Source organism: Ictalurus furcatus, chromosome 12 (assembly GCF_023375685.1).
Source record: "Ictalurus furcatus strain D&B chromosome 12, Billie_1.0, whole genome shotgun sequence".
In the NCBI taxonomy this organism is placed as follows: domain Eukaryota; kingdom Metazoa; phylum Chordata; class Actinopteri; order Siluriformes; family Ictaluridae; genus Ictalurus; species Ictalurus furcatus.
In genome coordinates this window covers 20528655-20548665 of record NC_071266.1, presented here as the reverse complement: position 1 = coordinate 20548665, position 20011 = coordinate 20528655, and the positions used below count along the sequence as shown (strand labels likewise).

Below are 20011 nucleotides of genomic sequence, written 5' to 3'. Positions count from 1 at the left end.
TATTTGCAATAATTTTTTTTTCTCTCTTTCTTTCCATTTCTTTGATTATTTGGATTTTGTTTCTTTGTTTTTTAATTACAGGATAGTGTGATGTAAAAAAAAAAAAAAAAAAAAAAATGGCAAGCTCTTAACCTTGTTCCCCTTGCATTCACCTTGTTTTTATTTGTTTGTTTGTTTCTGTACCTGATAGTGGAATGTAAAAAATATTATGGCAAACACATAATTCTGGTCATTTGCCGTCTTTTTTTTTTTTTTTTTTTTTTTTACTTTTTTTTAACATTACAACTGGATATAAATTATATTAGAAATAATATTACATCAAACAAACCAAAAGCTTGACCATTTTTTGTTTTGTTTGCTTTTTGTTTGTTTGTTTATTTTTTGTTTGTTTGTTTATTTATTAAACTTTATCCGCATGAGGCCGTCTTTCCAGGCTTTATTTACTTATTTATTTTCAGACTTTGAGCCCCCTCAACCAAAAGCAAATCTCAATAATCAAACTACAACTGCGTACGCCAAGTGATCCCATTTGCCTGGGACTTCTATTGCCTATTAATAACTGACAGATAGAGTAAAATATAGTCAAATCAAATCACAAACTCTGCAACACTGCAATCATTTGTTGTGTTTTAGATCAATTCTGTAGTAAGCACATGGCAAAAGTTCATCTTTTTTTTTTTTTTTTAAAGGCCTGATTTAGCTGAATGTATTTTTAAAAAATTATTATTATTATTTGTTTAGGTACAGCTGGCTGACTTTCATATGCATGACACACAACATTATTGGTGATTTAAATTGAGTCCTTGAGTGTTTGGACCTGAACACTAGACCTGATATAACGTGTTTGCTGTTTAGAGGAAGAATGTTACGGTAAAAGTTGAAGCTGGTGCTGTGCTGTGTTTACAACAATACTTTACGGTCATCCAAAGTGCAAGACTGATTTTATTAGACTTATTTATTGGATAAACGAATGAGTCGTTCTATCACTGTCCATTAGCTGACTTTATATGTATGACAGTAGATTATATGTATGATGATAGATTATATGTATGACGATAGATTATATGTATGACGGTAGATTATATGTATGATGATAGATTATATGTATGACAGTAGATTATATGTATGACAGTAGATTATATGTATGACGATAGATTATATGTATGACGGTAGATTATATGTATGACAGTATAATAATAGAATACAATTTTATAATTGAGGTTCTCAGCTTATATTCTTTGTCAGAGAAATCACAATACAAAGCCAACATAATACACCAAGTGAGAACTAAAACATCTGGGGGCATTCTGTTATAGGAAAATAATCAATGGCTGTATGGTGTGATGCGGCAAGTGGACTTACTGTGACCACGCTGCCTTGTTTATTTTCCACTAACAGTGCATCCTGAAGTGTTTTATTCTCCTTAAACTACAGCAAGTGAGCCAATTAAAATTTCTACTTTAGTAATGAACCACACGTAATACATCTTATCCATTTATAGTTACATTTAATGTTGTGGAACATCCCAGAAAGAAGGTTGTTACTTTTATAACAGCTATAAACGGTCATTCCTTCACCAACCTCTCTTTCTCTCTCTTAAATTTACATTTATATACTCTCATTCTCCACTGCTGTTTATTGTCATGCCTCACCTCATCGTCAAAGTGTTCAGAACCCAGAAACAGACGACGATTAAACACCATTTTCGTTCTATTTCTCTCAACTATCTCACACTTCTGAGCAGCTTTGCTGCATTATATGCGATCCTGCCAGCGGCAGCCGTGTCTCAGCTGTAACTCACCAACCGAAACGAGTCATCTTCTGTTCCCTGGAGGAAAAAGATGGGAGGAGGGACGATGGGTTGGACCCGCAAATCAGTCCCCAAAGTGTCCAGGGGCACTTCCCCAGGGACATGCTGTAAATCACCAAAAAAAAGGGGACTATATGGGGATATAGAAAAGGGAGGGGTGCTTTATCCTAACTAAGACATTTAGCATGAGGTGGTTTCTCATCTAAGCACATGAGCGGCCATGGCGATAACGTACGGCGCGGCAGGTAATTGGAAAATTGGCAGGCTTGTCAGGGAGATTTGGTGGATGGCACGGGCAGAGCGGGCACTTGCACGCTCATGAGCTGCGAATTTATATCTGCCCAAGGGCCAGCAGCGACAAAGTGTCCAGAGTTCAGGAAAAAGAGGCGCATTTTTCATAAAGGGCCTCACTATATATCAAAAGTTCCCTCCAGACAGAGCGACTCTGGGAATGTGACACAGCCGGATGGAGCAAAATAAAAAGCCTGTGCACTCTGTTAAATGAATTTCTCTCTTCTGCAGGTCTAAGATTTGAATTATGTTGTCATACAGAGTTCGACGGTCCTCCATCAAGGCCATACAACATCTGCTAACACTTTATATAAAGCCTGGATTCATAAATCATTATAACTGTGCTTGTAATTCCTGGTTATTTGGTAACAGTGCTTTATAAACCCAAGTAATGCCTCTTAAAACTCCAATAAAGTGCATGGACTTGTATAGTGTATGGTCTGTGTGTAGTCCAGTGGTTAAGTTCTATAAGGTTCTGCATGGTTGTGAGTTCAAATCCCAGCAACACAATATAATACACAACACACTGACTTACTTCTGCTATAGTAATAATTCACTGCAAAATAATTATTATTCACAAAAAAGTCAAAAGTAGCGATCAAGAAAATAACTCGTTAGAGTACAATTTTTTTAATTTATTTTTTATTTTTTTATAATTTACAACACTAATTGAAAAATCTTGTTTTCTGTTCTGTTCTTATGCTAACTAACCAAGTGCCCTATGCTGAAGTGAACATCACCTCCATTATCAGTAGTATACAAAGAAAGCTATCGTTAGCTGGCTAGCAAATTGGTCAAATGCTGTTGAGTTTCACTAGCTTGCTAGATTTGTTGGCAAGTTAACTAACTCATATTAATTCATAAATTTTTCCAGCTACCTAATTAGCTATCTACAGTTGAGGTCATACGTTTCCATACCCCTTGCAGAATCTGCAGAATGCAAATCTTTTTTTTTAAATAAGAGTGATCATAAAAATTGCATTTCGTTTTTTTTTTTTATTTAGTCCCGCCCTGAATAATCTATTTCACATAAAAGATGTTTACATCTAGTCCACAAGACACAATAATAACTGAATTTACACAAATGAACCAATTCAAAAGTTTACACACCCTTGATTATTAATACTGTGTGTCGTTACCTGGATGATCCACTACTGTGTTTATGTTTTGTGAGAGTTCTTCACGAGTCCCTTGTTTGTCCTGAGCAGTTAAACTGCCCACTGTTCTTCAGAAAAATCCTCCAGGTCCTGCACATTCTTTACTTTTCCAGCATCTTCTGCCTATTTCACCCCTTTCCATCAGTAACTATATGATGTTGAGATCCATCTTTTCACACTGAGGGTCTCGTACACAATTATTACAAAAGGTCCAAACATTCACTGACACTCAAGAAGGCAACAGGATACATTAAGAGTCGGGGGGGTGGGAGTGTAAACTTTTGAACAGGATGATCGGTGTACATTATTATTTCGTTTAAAGATCTTTTTTTTTTTCATTTAGTCCTGCCCTGCAGACGCTACATAAGATATTTACATGCTTCCCAGCAGACAAAATAATAACAATTTACACCGAATGTTTGCTCCTTCTGTGATAGTTGTTTCATTTGCAGCATCATTATTATCACACTGTTTGATCTGAAGCATTTAAAACTGAAGAAAGCTGATAACTTGGATTAGGGATGCGCATCTGTCTCACTGTCTCAGATATTGCTGCTAATCATATGGCATGTGAAGTGTAGACTCGCACTCTATTTTTGATTTGGGGTGTTGAATGCATTTTTTTATTATTATTATTATTCTGTATCAGTGATCAAAAATAAATGCAGCAAAGTTAAATAGTGTATTTTATTGAATTCAAGTATAAATAAAAGAACTGTGATAAATTATATTTAAATAAAGTACTATTACAATGAACCGTGTAGTCAAGTACTGTAAAGAGAGTGCATGTAATTTGTTCATTTTCATTCCTGATGTGTATTTGATGTTGTGCATTAAATACATTTGAATGAATGGGATTTGTGAGGCATTTTAAACAAAAAGGTTATAAACCCACAGCATTACAATGTTTTACATAGTGTTAAAGCACTTGTACTCCTGATTGGGGTAAGTTAAAGAAATCGTATTAGAAATGGTGAACTTACAAAGAATTGTAAGCGTTGTTCAGAAGGTTATTAGAGATTTTAGCACCGAAAGGTTCATGTCATGTTTCAGCAGCTCTTTATACAACGTGTGTACGGTATCAGCCTGAAAATAACACATCGACAAAATAATCAATGAGATGGTCCGTCCGAGATAAGAAAGGCCGAAGTTTCCTAAGAGGAGGTGTCATTTCAGATGTGTGTGTGTGTGTGTGTGTGTGTGTGTGCACGTACGTGTCATACAGCTGCCCTTCCATGGTAGGATGAGGGCAGTGTGTGGTTGGGAATAGGTAATCACACATGGCTGGCTGTAGATGTGTGTATTAACCTCAGGAAGAGGGGATAATTGCATCTGTCAGACTCATTTAACTGTCGAGATGGCCGTCGTTTTCTATTTGTGTCCTCCTCTAAATCTCGGCGAGCTTTAAGTGACTCCGGCATGATGACCGTGCGCTGTTGTATCTTGTGAGTATTTGTTGCTTGGCTGAGGTTGAAAAGGTGGCATATTGATAAAAAAGAAAGAAAGAAAGAATACGCAATAAAGGCTGAGGGATATATTTTCAATGTATCACGGTGTGTGTTTACGACTTTGCAGAAGTGTAGGAATTGAAGTAATTATCAAGATTTTCACTTTTAGCCCTTATTCAAGTTCATTTATTAAAAACATGGTCTCCTAGTTGCAGTTGAAGAATATGCAGCCCTTCATGGCTGACTGTGCACTCTGACTTCAAACTGGGATTTCACTGTACTTTTCTGACAAATACATCAATTATCTTCTTAATTCTTAATATTGCATCGTATATAATATTCCATTGTATTTTTACATTTCCTTTCTCCAGGTATCCCGTCATGGCGGTATGCCATCCTGTCCCTCACTCTTCAGAATAATCACATAACCCTAGTGGATGAAAAAAACACAACTAATTGCCTTTTCTTTCGCTGTAAGACATGTGAATAAAAACCTTCCTAATATCTTTAACCCCATTTACACTTGGTCATTTCATGCATCTTGAGTGTTACATACTTGCCAAAATCCTGAAGAGGAACAAGGAATACTCCTGGGAAGTGTTATATATAAAATTTCACTGCCTGTATAACCCTTGTTTTTTTATGTGGCTGAAATTCCGGCCTAATAAATATCTCTAATAAATATAGTTTATTGATGTTAACTATATACATGTCTAATGTTAGCTAAGTCAAATGTACATGTTATTTCAGAATAATGAGCTCAAAATGGCTGCATTTGAAATCGCGTACTGTCACAGTACCTACTGCATTCGATTCAGTACCTACTGCTCGGCCGTGTATACAGTACGTACTGATCAGTATATGTGTGTAGCATGAATACAAACCATGTTGACATTGTCATGTGACCTACAACTTAAAAAGAGCCGACACGATACCTTCCGCCATTATTGACAGCTCTTTTGTGCCAGTCCCGATAGCGCAGTGCCCATTGGTTCTTCTTACACCACATTCATTTAACAGACTTCTAAGATCTTCTGATAGGTTTCTTTTGCGTGTCCCTCGATCCCGATTTAAAAACTAAGGGGGATAGAGCTTTTCAAGTCGCCGCCCCTCATTTATGGAATCAATTGCCACTGGATATCCGCCTTGCACCGTCTATTACCACTTTTATAAAGAGGCTTAAAACATCTCTCTTCTCCTATGCTTTTTAATCTCATTTTTCTGTTGTCTGTCTTTATTTGGTTTTATTCTGTTTTCTATTTTAACTTTCTTTACTCTGTTCAGCAGTTTGGTCAGCTTCGCTGTGTTAAATGTGCTTTATAAATAAAATTTATATACTTTACTTACTTACATTGGTTCCATAACGCAGAATCTCAGAGGAAGCAGTAGGTCATCCGGGTATTTCTTGCCTACTGTTTTATGAACACTGAGAATTTTAACATGGACATACTTGGACATACTACGGACACCGTACTCCTTTGGCATACTGCTTTTCGCCTACTGAATAGTAGGGTAGTAGGGATATTCGGATGCAGCTCATGTTCTCTGATTACCTTGACAGAAAGTCAGAATTGAGCAGGAAAATCGGATTAGGACGAGAGCACCGGTCGGAACATTGCTAATGCTAAGATTGGGAGGAAAGGAGCGGAAAGGCTTCCATTAGAGAGTTAGAAAAAAAAACTGTCTATAATTCCACATGTCGAATGACTCATCATTGCTGTTTTTTTACTGGAGGATACAAGAAAGAACTGTTCTTCTGGCGCATGAAATGACCAGCTGTAAACATGATCTTTCTGGTTCTATTCAGGAGGAAGAGGAAGCACGTGAAGCTGAAGAGGAGTGTGTGAAACAGGAAGTGGCTGAGCAGGAGATCCCAAACTGAATTACCTCACTGTCACTCTGTCTACACTGTCAGTGCTGACACCTTCAATTCTTGTTTGAACTCTAGAATGTTGTATTTTCTATCAGATGTGCTCCCAAATACAACATCAAGCCATTTTTGCTCTGCAGATTGACACAGGCTCATTTCCATGTGATCTCGTCATTATTACATACGTTAAGATTGTATGTGAGAAATTGGAGGTAACTGCACCGACGTTGTCGTTTCAACACAATTTACTAGTTAGAGTCCGTGAACTGACGCAAGTCGCAAACGAACTGACGCAGATCGACCGATTCGGGGAAATTTATTTTCATACACTAAACAACTATAGCCCAAGCTGAATGTGAACATCCTGTGTGATATATTATCATACTATACTAATGTTGTGTTAACAATATCGTTTCTTTTTGTACAGAGAGAAATTTACTATTGTTATAATATTCTTTATTCTCAAGTTCCATGTTTGCATTCGGTTTGCATTACTTTATGGTTTTTATCCATCTGCGCATACCTGTTCTAGATTGTGCACCTGTGAGAGTGATTAATAACACTCAGATATCAGAGCAAACACTATTTTTACATTTGTACAGTACTCTATATGAAATGCTGGGTGTCCTACACACATGGCCTCATATTTTGCAGGTAATCATAAATTTATAAATTCTTGCTTTCATCTGACTGTGTTGCAGATTTAAGAAACACTTTGCCTGCCTCAAGAGTTTACACAAGAGTCTGTATTTAGGTACTTTGTAAATGTGTAATTCTTAATAAACAGTAATAAACAATAATGTCATCTTGAATGCTAAACCAAGCTTCTGATACAGGAGTTCCTGGGACCTTGTGATCGAGGGAAATCAAATTTGGATGTGTAATGGTGGTTTAGACATATTAGTTGACTCTTTTTTTAACCCAGCCCAACTACTGACAAAAAAAAAAAAAACCCACACATACACAACAGTCTTTTATAAAAAAGTTTTATAAAAGTCTTTGTGTGGGGAAACAAGATCGCACGTTTCTAATGTACACACATTATCCACTCCTTAATCGTCTGTTCCCTCTTTCAATCCTTGCAATATATCTTACAATAGAAATGGTTCTGTACACTTACACTTTACCTTTGTTTGTGGAAATTTATTAGATCTAATTCCGATTATTTGCTGTAATACAAGTTCTTGGTGACCAGAGTATTTAAAAAATAATAATAAATTAAATAACCTAATCTGCCATTAACTGTCCTGCCCGCTGCTTCTTCCCCGAGCATGGAGCAGTGTGATTCCCACCCCAACGGGCGTGTAATAGCATTTGTTGCAGTTCCAATAGTTGACTACTAGGGGCAATAATAAAGCTGTGGAACTGAATGATTGCGCAACATTTGCATCACGATTGCATCATCTTGAAGTCCGAGCAAATCAATGGAACATCAGTTTATATAGTATGTCAAATAGCACAATTTCTTTTCATCATTGGTCACTCAAAATGGAAATTAGCCGAATGTCAGCAGAATTTAAACTGTACGGAGTTGTAAATGAGAACTTTATGAAGATTAACCTTGGTTGAACAGCTGATATATAGCCACCACTGATGCCATTTGCAGGTTTTTGTGATGTAAAATAACAATAATAATAATCATCATCATCATGAACAAATAAGGTGAAATTTAAGTTAAAAAAAATAGAAGTTTTTAGGGGGAAAAAGGGGAAAAATTTGTTATTTGGTTGTGTAAGTGGTGATGGCAGGTATTTAAAATGTATCTGACCTTCACATACAGTAGATATATAAAGTCTACACACCCTTGTTAAAATTGTGGGTTTTTTCAGATTTTTGTTTTTTAAGGAAAATAAAATAATTCATCAGATCTTTTCCTATCTTTCATGTGAAATTCCACATGCAAATGCCACATTTGAAGTCAACTCTAGACCTTCAACAGCTACAATAACTTTGCCAATGTCCAAATGTTTATGGGCCTGACTGCATATGACAAACCTACTCTCAAGCCTAAGATTATATTTTATGCTAGAACTATGAAGTACTCCTTCAGAAGATGTGAATATGTTGTTGCCAGCTTGTCAGTAATGTTATCTGCATCCAGCTTTGCCGTTTTTCTGTCTCAGAATTGTCTCTATGTTTTTACAGTTTTCCATCTTTCTCCACCCCTCCCTCTCAAAGCGCCTGAGCTACTGACGTTAATGCATTGAGGGGTGTAATTCCGATTTGTTTCAGCACAACTATTAATTTGCCCATTTTTCCAGGCCATGCAGGAGGGGAACCCCTGTAAGGCCATTGAACCATGAAAGACATTATCTGGAGGGCTCTGTCTTTTTTTTTCTCAAAAAAAAAAAAAAGGATGGATGCCAGCGATTGATGTGCTTGGATGAGGTTTCAACGGTTCCTGAGGCCCCCTGCAGCCCCCTTGCAGCCTTTTTCCCAGCATGCCGAGCAAGGAGGATGTCATTAGGACTCTGATAACAGCTAAGGGCATGCTAATGTAGGAGTGCCCCGAACATCCTCGAATGCAGCCAGCCTCTGAATATCAAATAGGATTTTAATGATAAGCACACTCCTGACCAGACAAGAGGCCTATGAAATACACATTTGTGTTAAAATGCTGCTTCTTTTTTTTTTTTTTTTTTTTTTTTAAATCTCTGGACTAAAAAAAATCTAAAACAAATGGCTATATTGATCATGTGCATACTAATAGATTTGATTGAAATGGCTGGATTTTCTTATTAATCATAAAATACTGCCAAAATAAAGGACCTTATGTCAGGGCTATACAACTGGCAGTCTGCAGGCCAAATGCAGCCAGTTTAATCAATTCAGACTGGCCCTCTGATCAATTCTGATTACTATTAAATTAATTAAAAGGTTGAAAGAAAAAAAAAACCCACATAAATAAATAACCATTTTGCAACAATAATCCCAAATCCTCTACACCTCCAATAAGAGAGCCAAGATCTCTTATACTGACTCTCAGCAGCCAATGAAAGAGATGTACGATCGGGGTTGGTCGGGTTACTTTTTAAAATGTAATCCATTACAGTTACAAATGACTTCATAAAGAATGTAAATCAGTAACATAATCCAAGTCTCACAATATGAAAGTAATGTAATCTGATTACTTCAAGACCGCATATGTAAGTAAAGTCCAGAGAAAAACAATATGATCTAAAATACTTTTATTTAGAGCTTATTTTAAGCTTAAAACATGTTCAATATTTGGATTTGTTTGACTTTTTCCTACAATCTTTTGAATGCCCATGGAATAAAATAAAATATCAGATGTCATGGTCACCCTAACAAAAGGGTTTCAGAGAACAATTTGTGTTCATTTCTACCAAATTAACCATGCACCAGGAGGTTGCTCATGTGAGTCACGACTGGCAAGAGAGAACCAGAATTATAATCAAGCAGCTGTTTCTATTGTGTTATGTCAAAAGATTCATTTCTTTGGTTTTAAATGTAATCCTGATAGTGTTCCCATTTTTTACAAAACGTACCTGTAATCTGATTACTTTGTTTTTTGACGTAACTGTAACGGATTACAGTTGCCAGTTTTTTATATCCTGATTACATAACGCCGTTACATGTATTCCGTTACTCCCCAAGCCTGTGTGCGATTGATAACAAAAACACCTGTTAGTTTTTTATCAGATAATTGGTTGCCGCATCAGTCATGGACAGTGTGCCACCATGCCACCAGAGGGCACCCTTCCATGAATATTGCACACTTCTTCATTACTCATTACCATTTCCTGTCTGTACAATATTTAAAGCATTTGAAGCCTTTATTCTCGTTAGTTCTGAGCTGTTAGTATTGCGATTGGTTTAATGTTTAGCAAGGAACTTTGTTTCCCTGCTTTTGTTCTTTGGATTTGCCCTTGCCTTGTTGTACCTTGATTCTCCATGTGTCTACTCTTGCCTGTAACCTGACCGACCCTTTGAATCTGTGGATTGGATTGTTTATTCTGACATTTTGTTGACTGTTGACGATCCTTGGATTTGCATTCACTGTCTTATTAAGCCTACTGCACATGGATCCTAACTTCCCTGGTGTGTTACACTAATGAACATAGCTGACTTTTAAGGTACAGTGTATTTCATTTTTAAAGTGTGAATCCAGGCTACCGGGATGTCACTCAACACTTAAAAGAAAAATTGATAACGAAAATTGAGTGGACAGGAAATTATTCGTTCATTGATATCATAGGGTAGAAGCCACTGTGCTTGCTTTGTAATTAATCTATTTCTGGTGAAGAATTATAACCTGAGGAGGCACTTCAAGACGAAGCACTCAAATTTTGATACCAGTGGTTCTGGATGTTCAGCAGCATAACATTTAAAGTCTAGCAACTTTCAGTGAGCACAGCTGGGGTCACTATCATTCAATTCGATTCAATTTTTATTTGTACAGCACTTTTTACAATAGACATTGTCTCAAAGCAGCTTTACAGAAACATAACATAAACGTTATACAGATTTTAAAAGTGCGAATTTATCCCAATTGAGCAAGCCGGTGGCGACGGTGGCAAGGAAAAACTCCCTAAGATGTTAAGAGGAAGAAACCTTGAGAGGAACCAGACTCAGAAGGGAACCCATCCTCATCTGGGTAACAACAGATAGTGTGAAAAAGTTCATTATGGATTTATATGAAATCTGTTTGGCCTTAGAAGCAGCCGTAGTCCCAGCAATCTGGAATTGGAGTAGATGAGAGATCCATTCAAAGGTAGGACATCCGAAACGGATCAGGCAGGTCCGGAGAGCAGAGAGGATCAGGATCTCTAGTATCTACATAAAATCGTGTCTGGCCCGACAGAAGGAGAGAGGGAGAGAAAAGATTATTGGGACTGTGCTTAGCATAACAGAAAGTCTAGTCATGGTAGGCTTGAGTAAACAAATACATTTTACGCCTAGACTTAAACACTGAAACTGTGTGTGAGTCCCGAACACTAATTGGAAGACTGTTCCATAACTGTGGGGCTCTATAAGAGAAACTCTTCCCCCTGCTGTAGCCTTCGCTATTCAAGGTACCAATAAATAGCCTGCATCTTTTGATCTAAGTAGGCGTGGCGGATCATAGAAAACCAAAAGGTCGCTTAGATACTGTGGCGCGAGACCGTTTAGTGCTTTATAAGTTAATAATAGTATTTTATAATCAATGTGAGATTTCACTGGGAGCCAATTCTCCTAAGATTTCCTGATACTTCAATGAATCCATCTTGCCTTCCACACGCTGAAGGTTTCCAGTGCCAGAGGATTCAAAGCAGCCCCAGAGCATCACCGCGCCACCACCATGCTTGACTGTGGACAGAGTGTTCTTTCTTCATTCTTTTCGTGCTGAAAAGTTCCAGTTTTGTTTCATCGCTCCACAGAACAGAATCCCAAAACTTCTGTGGCTCGATTTTTGTTTACTTCGAATATGACTTTAGCCGGATTAAAGTAATCAATAATCGCTGTTTACATGGTAGTTTCTTAATCAGAGTATCGTCTTAATCGTGTATTTAATTTGTGTGTTCCTAGTGGCGTAGCTGCCGCTTCACAACTACAGGGTCCGGGTTCGATTGTAGCTCGGGATCGGCTATCTGTGCAGCATTGCTGTGCGTGCCCTTGTGGTGTCCTGCAAAGGAGGACGACCAATTGGTTTTTCCAAATTAATCTGCACAGATAACCGATTGCTGGAACTGGCGGCATGTACAGTACGTGTGTACTCTGCTGACAACGAAACTTGCATCACGCAGTGACAGATTTTCTACTTTAGACGCACGTGCCTTGAGATCTGCTACCACACTCTTCCCACTAGCGCTATCCTCATCCTCATGATCACTGTCCCAGTGTCGCTTGTGGTTAGTGAGTGGAGTGTTAGACCTACCTGCCTTGAGATCTGTTACCACACTCTTACCACTAGTGCTATCCTCATCCTCATGATCACTGTCCCAGTGTTGCTTTTGGTTAATGAGTGGAGTGTTAGACCTACCTGCCTTAAGATCTGTTACCACACTCTTCCCACAGGCGCTGGCTTGCTGCTATGAGGGAGAGGCCAAATCTGAAGAGCCAACCTTAGGTTTTTTGCAGGCTGTTCGTTTCTGGTGGCTTCCTCCTCATCCTCATGGTCACTGTCCTGGTGTCGCTTGTGGTTAGTGATAAAAGTGTTAGACTTACCTGCCTTGAGATTTGTTACCCCACTGTTTCCACTAGCACTGGCTTGCTGATATGAGGGAGAGGCCAAATCTGAAGAGTCAACCTTTGCTTTTTGGCAGCCTGTTTGCCGCTGCTGCTGCTGCTGGCTCCTACCTCATCCTCATCATCACTGTCCCGGTGTCGCTTATGGTTGTTGAGCACAGTCTTAAAACAGTGTGGCTCCTCATCTGTCAGATCTGCGATCAGACCACTGTTCCTGCTAGTGCTAGCACACTGATGTGAAGGAGAGTCCACATCTGAAGAGCCAACCTTTGATGTTTCTGCTGGCTGTTTGCTGCTTCTGGCTTCTTCCTCATCCTCATAGTCACTTTCCCAGTGTTGTTTGTGGTTGTTGAGCACAGTCTTAAAACAGTGTGGCTCTTCATCTGTCAGATCTGCGATCAGACCACTGTTCCTGCTAGTGCTAGCACACTGATGTGAAGGAGAGTCCACATCTGAAGAGCCAACCTTTGATGTTTCTGCTGGCTGTTTGCTGCTTCTGGCTTCTTCCTCATCCTCATAGTCACTTTCCCAGTGTTGTTTGTGGTTGTTGAGCACAGTCTTAAAACAGTGTGGCTCTTCATCTGTCAGATCTGCGATCAGACCACTGTTCTTGCTAGTGCTAGCATGCTGATGTGAGGGAGAGTCCACATCTGAAGAGCCAACCTTTGATGTTTCTGCAGGCTGTTTGCTGCTGCTGGCTTCTTCCTCATCCTCATAGTCACTCTCCCAGTGTCGATTGTGGATAAGATTTGTTGTACCAGTGTTCCCGCTCGTGCCATCATGCTGATTTGAGAAGGTGCTAGAGGAACGTAACTCTCTATCACTGTTGCTGGGTTTACCAGGCATAGATTTCACATCACTAGCTCCTATCAGATCAGAGTAAATCTTGTCTTCAGAATCCTCATTCTGAGACGGCGATGATCTTCCAGAAGATCCACAGCTACTGGAAGATGACAATGAGCTTCCAGGACAGCCACACAAAATGCATGAGAAAGGGTCCCCCTCACCGTACACTGTGTTGCAGGTGAGGCATTCTATATGAAGGAAATAAATTGTGGCATATTAGGAACTTTAAGTAGAGATTATTTGACATAATTATTTGATGCATTTAGGATTTACTTTGAAGGCCTATGTCAAATATTATAGCAATAAAAGATATACAACATACTTGGGCAGTGCCAGTATCCAATTGTCTCAAGCTCTTCTTCCTCATCCACCGAAACTGCTAGCTGGTCCGTCAACAAACCAACAGAATGGTCACAAAAAGTGCATGTGAAAGAGTCCTCCTCATCATACATTGTGTTGCAGGTGAGGCAATCTACATGAAGGAAATAAATTGTGGCATATTAGGAACTTTAAGTAGAGATTATTTGACACATTTAGGATTTAGTCTGAAGGCCTACGTCAAATATTATAGCAATAAAAGATATACAACATACTTCGGCAATGCCAGTATCCAATTGTCTCAAGCTCTTCTTCCTCATTCACCGAAACTGCTGGCTGGTCCGTCAACAAACCAACAGAATGGTCACAAAAAAAGCTCTCCTTGTTGGCCACTGCATTGGAGCTGAGGCTTGCTACAGGAAAGAAATAATAAAGTTAGACAGGTGAAGAAAAAGCACAATAACAACCCAAAGCACAAATACAAGTTATCAAAGGAATGGCTTCCAAAGAAGCTCAACATTTTTTGGAATGGCCGAATGAGAGAACAGATATGAGTCCTAATAAAAACTTGAAGAGGGCTGTGCACAGGAGATCCCCTCACAATTTGATAGATCGGGAGCATTTACACAAGGAAGAACGGAATAAAATTGCCAAATCAAGATGTGCTAAGTTGGTCGACTCTGTATCACAAGCAAAAGGTACTTTAACTAAGTATTAGTTAAGGGGTGTGCACACACTGGCAAGTTTTTTTTCTTTTTCTTCTTAAAAATAATTTCTGTTTGGGTTTTTTTAGTTAAATTTTGTTGGTTGCAAACTATCGGATCAACATTAAAGGTGATCTGATATGATAACTAGCATTTCGTGATTGTGTCGTTGTCTTTATGTCACAGACCAAGGCCCATTGCGGTACAGTACAGGTGGTTGGAAGTGGTGTTCCTGAAGTGTTTATGAACTGCCTCTAGTAATGTTTTTTTTCGTTGTTGTTGTTGTTGTTGTTTTAACTCCACGGTCACTGTTGGCTTCTTTTCTTTGAGTAACCTTGAGTCTTGAATGGGGGGGAAATGTCAGCAGTGAACACATCTGCTTTACTAATCTCTCTGGTTATTTCTTCAAACGGTGAGAGAAGTGTGGTTATACTTCCCACCATCAGTGCCCACTGCTGCGCATTAAGTGTGACAGGTAGCCCATAATCTGCAGCGTATGCAGCATGCACTCTTTTTTGTTCCCAAAGACTTTCCATCATATAGAAAGTGCTACTCCACCTCCCCGTAGTCATGTCCTGCTTAAGTCTCTTTAGTAGAAGATCCATCTGTGTCTGTATGGACACATGAATAAAAAATTTGTGAGTGTTTGAAGTGGCCTACAGTCGTTCGACACATACTGACCAAGTCTGTCACACTTCGTTGGCTTAATATGCCTTCTGTGACAGCCAGCTGGAGGGAATGAGCCATGTACGGTTAAATCATAATATCACTGTCCGTCATGTCATGGCTTTGGCCATATTTCTTGCATTGTCACTTATAACAACTTGCACTCTTGATCTGTCAATTGTCCATTTATCTAACATGTCAGTGGAAATTTGTGAGATTACCAGCGCAGTGTCAGAACAGCTAGATTCTTGTGCATGAAGCAAGACTTTTTAAAGTTTAAAATCACAATCGATCCATTGAGCAGTGAGACTAAGCATGCTCAGCGGGCTCGCATCATGCTGCACGATCAACCATTCTCTGTAGTAAGGGACACAGGTTTTCAGCAACTGGTAAAACACATCAAGCCTTGCTACTCAATACCGAGTTGGCGTTATTTCGCAGACATCATATTCACAAGCTTGTTCAATATGACTCAGTGAGCTTCACCACAGATATTTGGTCTACAGATGTAAGCCCGATGAGCATGCTTAGTCTCACTGCTCAATGGATCGATTGTGATTTTAAACTTAAAAAAAAGTCTTGCTTCATGCAAGTGACAATGCAAGAAATATGGCCAAAGCCATGACATGACGGACAGTGATATTATGATTTAACCGTACATGGCTCATTCCCTCCAGCTGGCTGTCACAGAAGGCATATTAAGCTAACGAAGTGTGACAGACTTGGTCAGTATGTGTCGAACGACTGTAGGCCACTTCAAACACTCACAAATTTTTATTCATGTGTCCATACAGACACAGATGGATCTTCTACTAAAGAGACTTAAGCAGGACGTGACTACGGGGAGGTGGAGTAGCACTTTCTATATGATGGAAAGTCTTTGGGAACAAAAAAGAGTGCATGCTGCATACGCTGCAGATTATGGGCTACCTGTCACACTTAATGCGCAGCAGTGGGCACTGATGGTGGGAAGTATAACCACACTTCTCTCACCATTTGAAGAAATAACCAGAGAGATTAGTAAAGCAGATGTGTCCACTGCTGACATTATCCCCCTATTTAAGACTCAAGGTTACTCAAAGAAAAGAAGCCAACAGTGACCGGAGTTAAAACAACAACAACAACAACAAAAAAAAACATTACTAGAGGCAGTTCATAAACACTTCAGGAACACCACTTCCAACCACCTGTACTGTACTGCAATGGGCCTTGGTCTGTGACATAAAGACAAGTTTTTTGCTGACACAAAACGACACAATCACGAAATGCTAGTTGCGAAGATAAAGAAATTTGATCCTGCTGGGGATAAAAATGGCACACAGAATGTAAAAGGTAACTTAAAGGCTTTACTTTTACTCCAAGTACAATTGTATATAGAAATATAAGAATTCAATAATTCAGTAGTCTGCTGTGAGCAAGACTTTATAAAAACTATTCCAGGGAACTATGGACAATTTGGAAATGCCAGTCAGTCTACAACACAGAGAGTACCAGGTAGAAACATGCAAACTCCATGCACACAGGGCGGAGGTGGGAAATGAACCCCCGACCCTGGAGGTGCAAGGCAAACGTGCTAACCACTAAGACTAGTTACTCTGAAACATGAATAACATGTAGATAGAGAGAGAATAAAGTTATTTAAATGACTGTAATTTGGGATTAAAGTTAATGGATGTATGTCAAACATTATAGCAATAAAAGATTTACAACATACTTGTGCCGTGCCAGTTTCCAGCTGTCTTCCTCTCTTCATCCTCATCCACTGGACCTGCTTAATAGAAATAACATGAATTGTGGTTAGCATCAAACATACAGAATGTTTCAAACATGTAATTGAGAATTACTGAGCTTCGTTTAGGTGAGCCCTGTCTAAAGTTACAAAAGGTGCTCGTTCGTTACCATTAGATCCTGATAATGCAGGTTGTTCCCCAACACTGTTAACACATCCACTAGGCGTCTCCTTAACGGTACCTGAAGCCGATGAGCTTTCAGAAGAAGATGCTGCTGTTTAAAGAGATTATAATGGGAGATTTTTCACATATGTGGTTTGAATATTCATAATCACTAGAAAGATGTAATTGTGGTTTTTTAAAAAAAAAAATCCATATAATATTCCATTACCAGTAAATCTTCTTTTCGAAATATTTTTTTTACATTTTCCCCAAAACTTGAAAACGCTTCCAAAAATCGTTTTCTTCTTAGCACACGGATCCACCGATGAGCTCGAAGGAGCATCCTCCACCAAAGAAACAAAGTAGCTACAAAACGTGCACTGGGAAGTGTACTCTTCATCGTTCACTGTGTTGTTAGTGAAGCATTCTGCATGAAAGAATGAAATAAATTGTGGCATGTTAGTTCGCGTAGCTGTTCTAACCATATAAATAATACAATACGCAAACATACTATTTCAAGAGAAACTCGTTTTAAGTGGCTTGAATATTGATAATCACTAAAAACCTTTTTAGATAGCCTAACTTTTGCGATTTGTTTTTGTCACTATGTCTGACAATTCTGATTTGAAGCTATTCAGCCATTTCAAAAAAAAGTTCAAAGCATATACAGCTTTTTTTTTCCTTTAGGCCTTTATATTTACCATACTTATAAGCAGGGATGCGCCGAAATTTCGGCCGTTCCCACAATTCAGTGCTCTGCGCTCAGATTTCAATCTCGATCTAACCGACGGTTATCGTTGCATTACAACATTACTAGATCCGTGATTTAAAGAGCATTACTTTGAAGAAAAGGCCGCGTGCACGAGAACTGATACAGGTAGAGCTGGACGTCATGAGCGCACGCGCAGCACCGAGCAAAGTGTGCCAGAGAAACGTGTGCGTACAAGTGATGATGAATTGATGACATTAAATAAATAAATAAATAAATAAATAAATAAATAAATAAATAAGTCATAATAATACAATTATACAAAAGCATTTTAAAATGGGCTTTAAAAAAAAAAAAAGAAAAAAAAAAGAAAAAAAAACAACAACAACAAAAAAAAGGTTTCGGCCCAGATTTTTCCTTCCGGTGTATCACTACTTATAAACAATAATTTGTTGCAGGACATCTTAGGGGGAAAAAAAGGGCAACCTAGACAACCTACCTGGACAGAGCCAGCTTTGCTCCCCTGTAATCATTACTTTATCATTAAGATCAGACATCTTTGGTCTACATTATTAGATTAGTAAATACTGAGGTGTTTAGGTGTTGTACCGGTATTTATAGGCACTACGGTTGCTATGGGCCTTGTGGTTGCTATGGGCCTTGACGTCATAGTCGGAATATTGTTCCATAAGCACGCGCGTCATAGAATGTTCAAGACTTTTTAAATAAAACCGCGCACTAAATAACTGCACTTGAAACACCCAAAACTGTAAACGGTACCATAACGAAGACGAACTGTAACAGCATAATTTGCACAGCCATCGTTGGTGGCGCGAGCTTCTAATTTGTCCTGGAGCTGATTTTAATCTGAATCTGAAAGGAATATTGGACCTGTTTCAGATTTACACCTCATGTGATTAGACACACAGCGACCTCTTCCCACTCTAATGTGAGTTAACATGATCAATATTTGCCATGTAATAATAATAATAATAATAATAATAATAATAATAATAATAATAATAATATCTCCGTAATTAAGAAAATATTATTTTTCAACATCTCATAGCAGCAACTGTTAGCTTTGCTTTCTCTCTAATGATAATGAACACAGCATGACTCACCAGTCACTTGTAAACAAACTCCATCATTCAAGTTTAGGTTTCAGTTTCTCTCTCTCTCTCTCTCTCTCAGTTATTTATTTACTTTATTTATGTATTTATTTATCCATCCACCTTCTATACCGCTTAATCATTTTCAGGGTCACAGGGAACCTGGAGCCTATCCCAGGGAGCATCAGGCACAAGGGGGGTACACCCTGGACAGGGTGCCAATCCATTGCAGGGCACAATCACATACATACTCACACACCCATTCATACACTACGGACACTTTAGACATGCCAATCAGCCTACCATGCAGGTCTTTGCACTGGGGGAGGAAACCGGAGAACCCGGAGGAAACCCCCGCAGCATGGGGAGAACATGCAAACTCCACACACACAGAGCCACGGGAATCGAACCCCCGACCCTGGCGGTGTGAGGCGAACGTGCTAACCACTAAGTCACTATTAATTTTCATCTGGAAAACCAGCCACAATATCAAATCTGCTAACTTCAATTGCCGCCATTATTTTCATATAATGGGAGGGAGTCTGTTCCACAACACAGCACACTGCAGGTCCTGAAAGAAAATTCTGTTCATAATAGTACATAAGTCTGAAGTAGAAGGATGAGAAATACATAAATGAAATTGAAATGTAATTATTACAACAAAACAGTTTAAATTTGTTATATATATATCACACTCAAAGTCAGTTTCTTTATTTGTCATTTGCAAAGTTGACACAAAGGTGTCACGATTTCCCCTCGCTTCCAGGTTTTAATAGTGACGTTGACTTTGTTTACTTTGTTTACTTTCTACATGTGCATTTGTTATGTTTATCTGTCCTGTCTCCGCCCCTGTATTGCCATCAGTTGTTCTCTTATGTGTTATCATTAGTCTCAGCTGTTTTGTGTTCACCCTTAATTACTTTTGTCATTTAAACCCCTCGTGTATCATTGCTCGATGCGAAGTATTGCGCGAGTTTTCCGTGTTTCAAGCCTTTGTTC

General features: G+C 38.7%; 2 protein-coding genes across 8 annotated transcripts in view; one reads left to right on the top strand and one right to left on the bottom strand.

The window, feature by feature from the left end:
- Positions 1–7611, top strand: part of phf14 (PHD finger protein 14) — a 104417-nt gene extending 96806 nt beyond the window's left edge. For both annotated transcript variants that reach the window (XM_053638732.1, XM_053638733.1), the window contains one exon: positions 6514–7611. In XM_053638732.1, the coding sequence (XP_053494707.1) occupies positions 6514–6588 (75 nt within the window). In that variant the 3' untranslated portion in view covers positions 6589–7611. The remainder of the gene's footprint in view (positions 1–6513) is intronic.
- Positions 7612–10969: 3358 nt separating this feature from the next.
- Positions 10970–18557, bottom strand: LOC128616191 (uncharacterized). 6 transcript variants are annotated; one of them, XR_008387378.1, is made up of 8 exons: positions 18400–18557; positions 17421–17618; positions 17199–17303; positions 17014–17070; positions 14205–14342; positions 13934–14083; positions 11487–13799; positions 10970–11389 (listed from the first exon to the last, which is right to left on the bottom strand). XR_008387378.1 is itself a non-coding variant. In XM_053638737.1 (8 exons), the coding sequence occupies exons 1-7, from the start codon at positions 18455–18457 to the stop codon at positions 12760–12762; spliced, it is 1746 nt and encodes a 581-aa protein (XP_053494712.1). In that variant the 5' UTR covers positions 18458–18557; the 3' UTR covers positions 10970–11389; positions 12745–12759. The 6 variants fall into 6 exon arrangements, 5 of the variants coding, with proteins under 5 accessions (XP_053494712.1, XP_053494711.1, XP_053494714.1 ...); XM_053638737.1 differs by having other exon boundaries at positions 12745–13799; XM_053638736.1 differs by having other exon boundaries at positions 10970–13799.
- Positions 18558–20011: the final 1454 nt, after the last annotated feature.

Coding starts and splice junctions, on each gene's coding strand:
- LOC128616191 (XM_053638736.1), bottom strand. CDS start 18,457: ATGTCTGATCTTAATGATAAAGTAATGATTACAGGGGAGCAAAGCTGG. Junction 17,304..17,420: donor TTCGAAAAGAAGATTTACTG/GTAATGGAATAT, acceptor CTCTTTAAACAG/CAGCATCTTCTTCTGAAAGC. Junction 13,800..13,933: donor TGGATACTGGCACTGCCCAA/GTATGTTGTATA, acceptor TCCTTCATATAG/AATGCCTCACCTGCAACACA.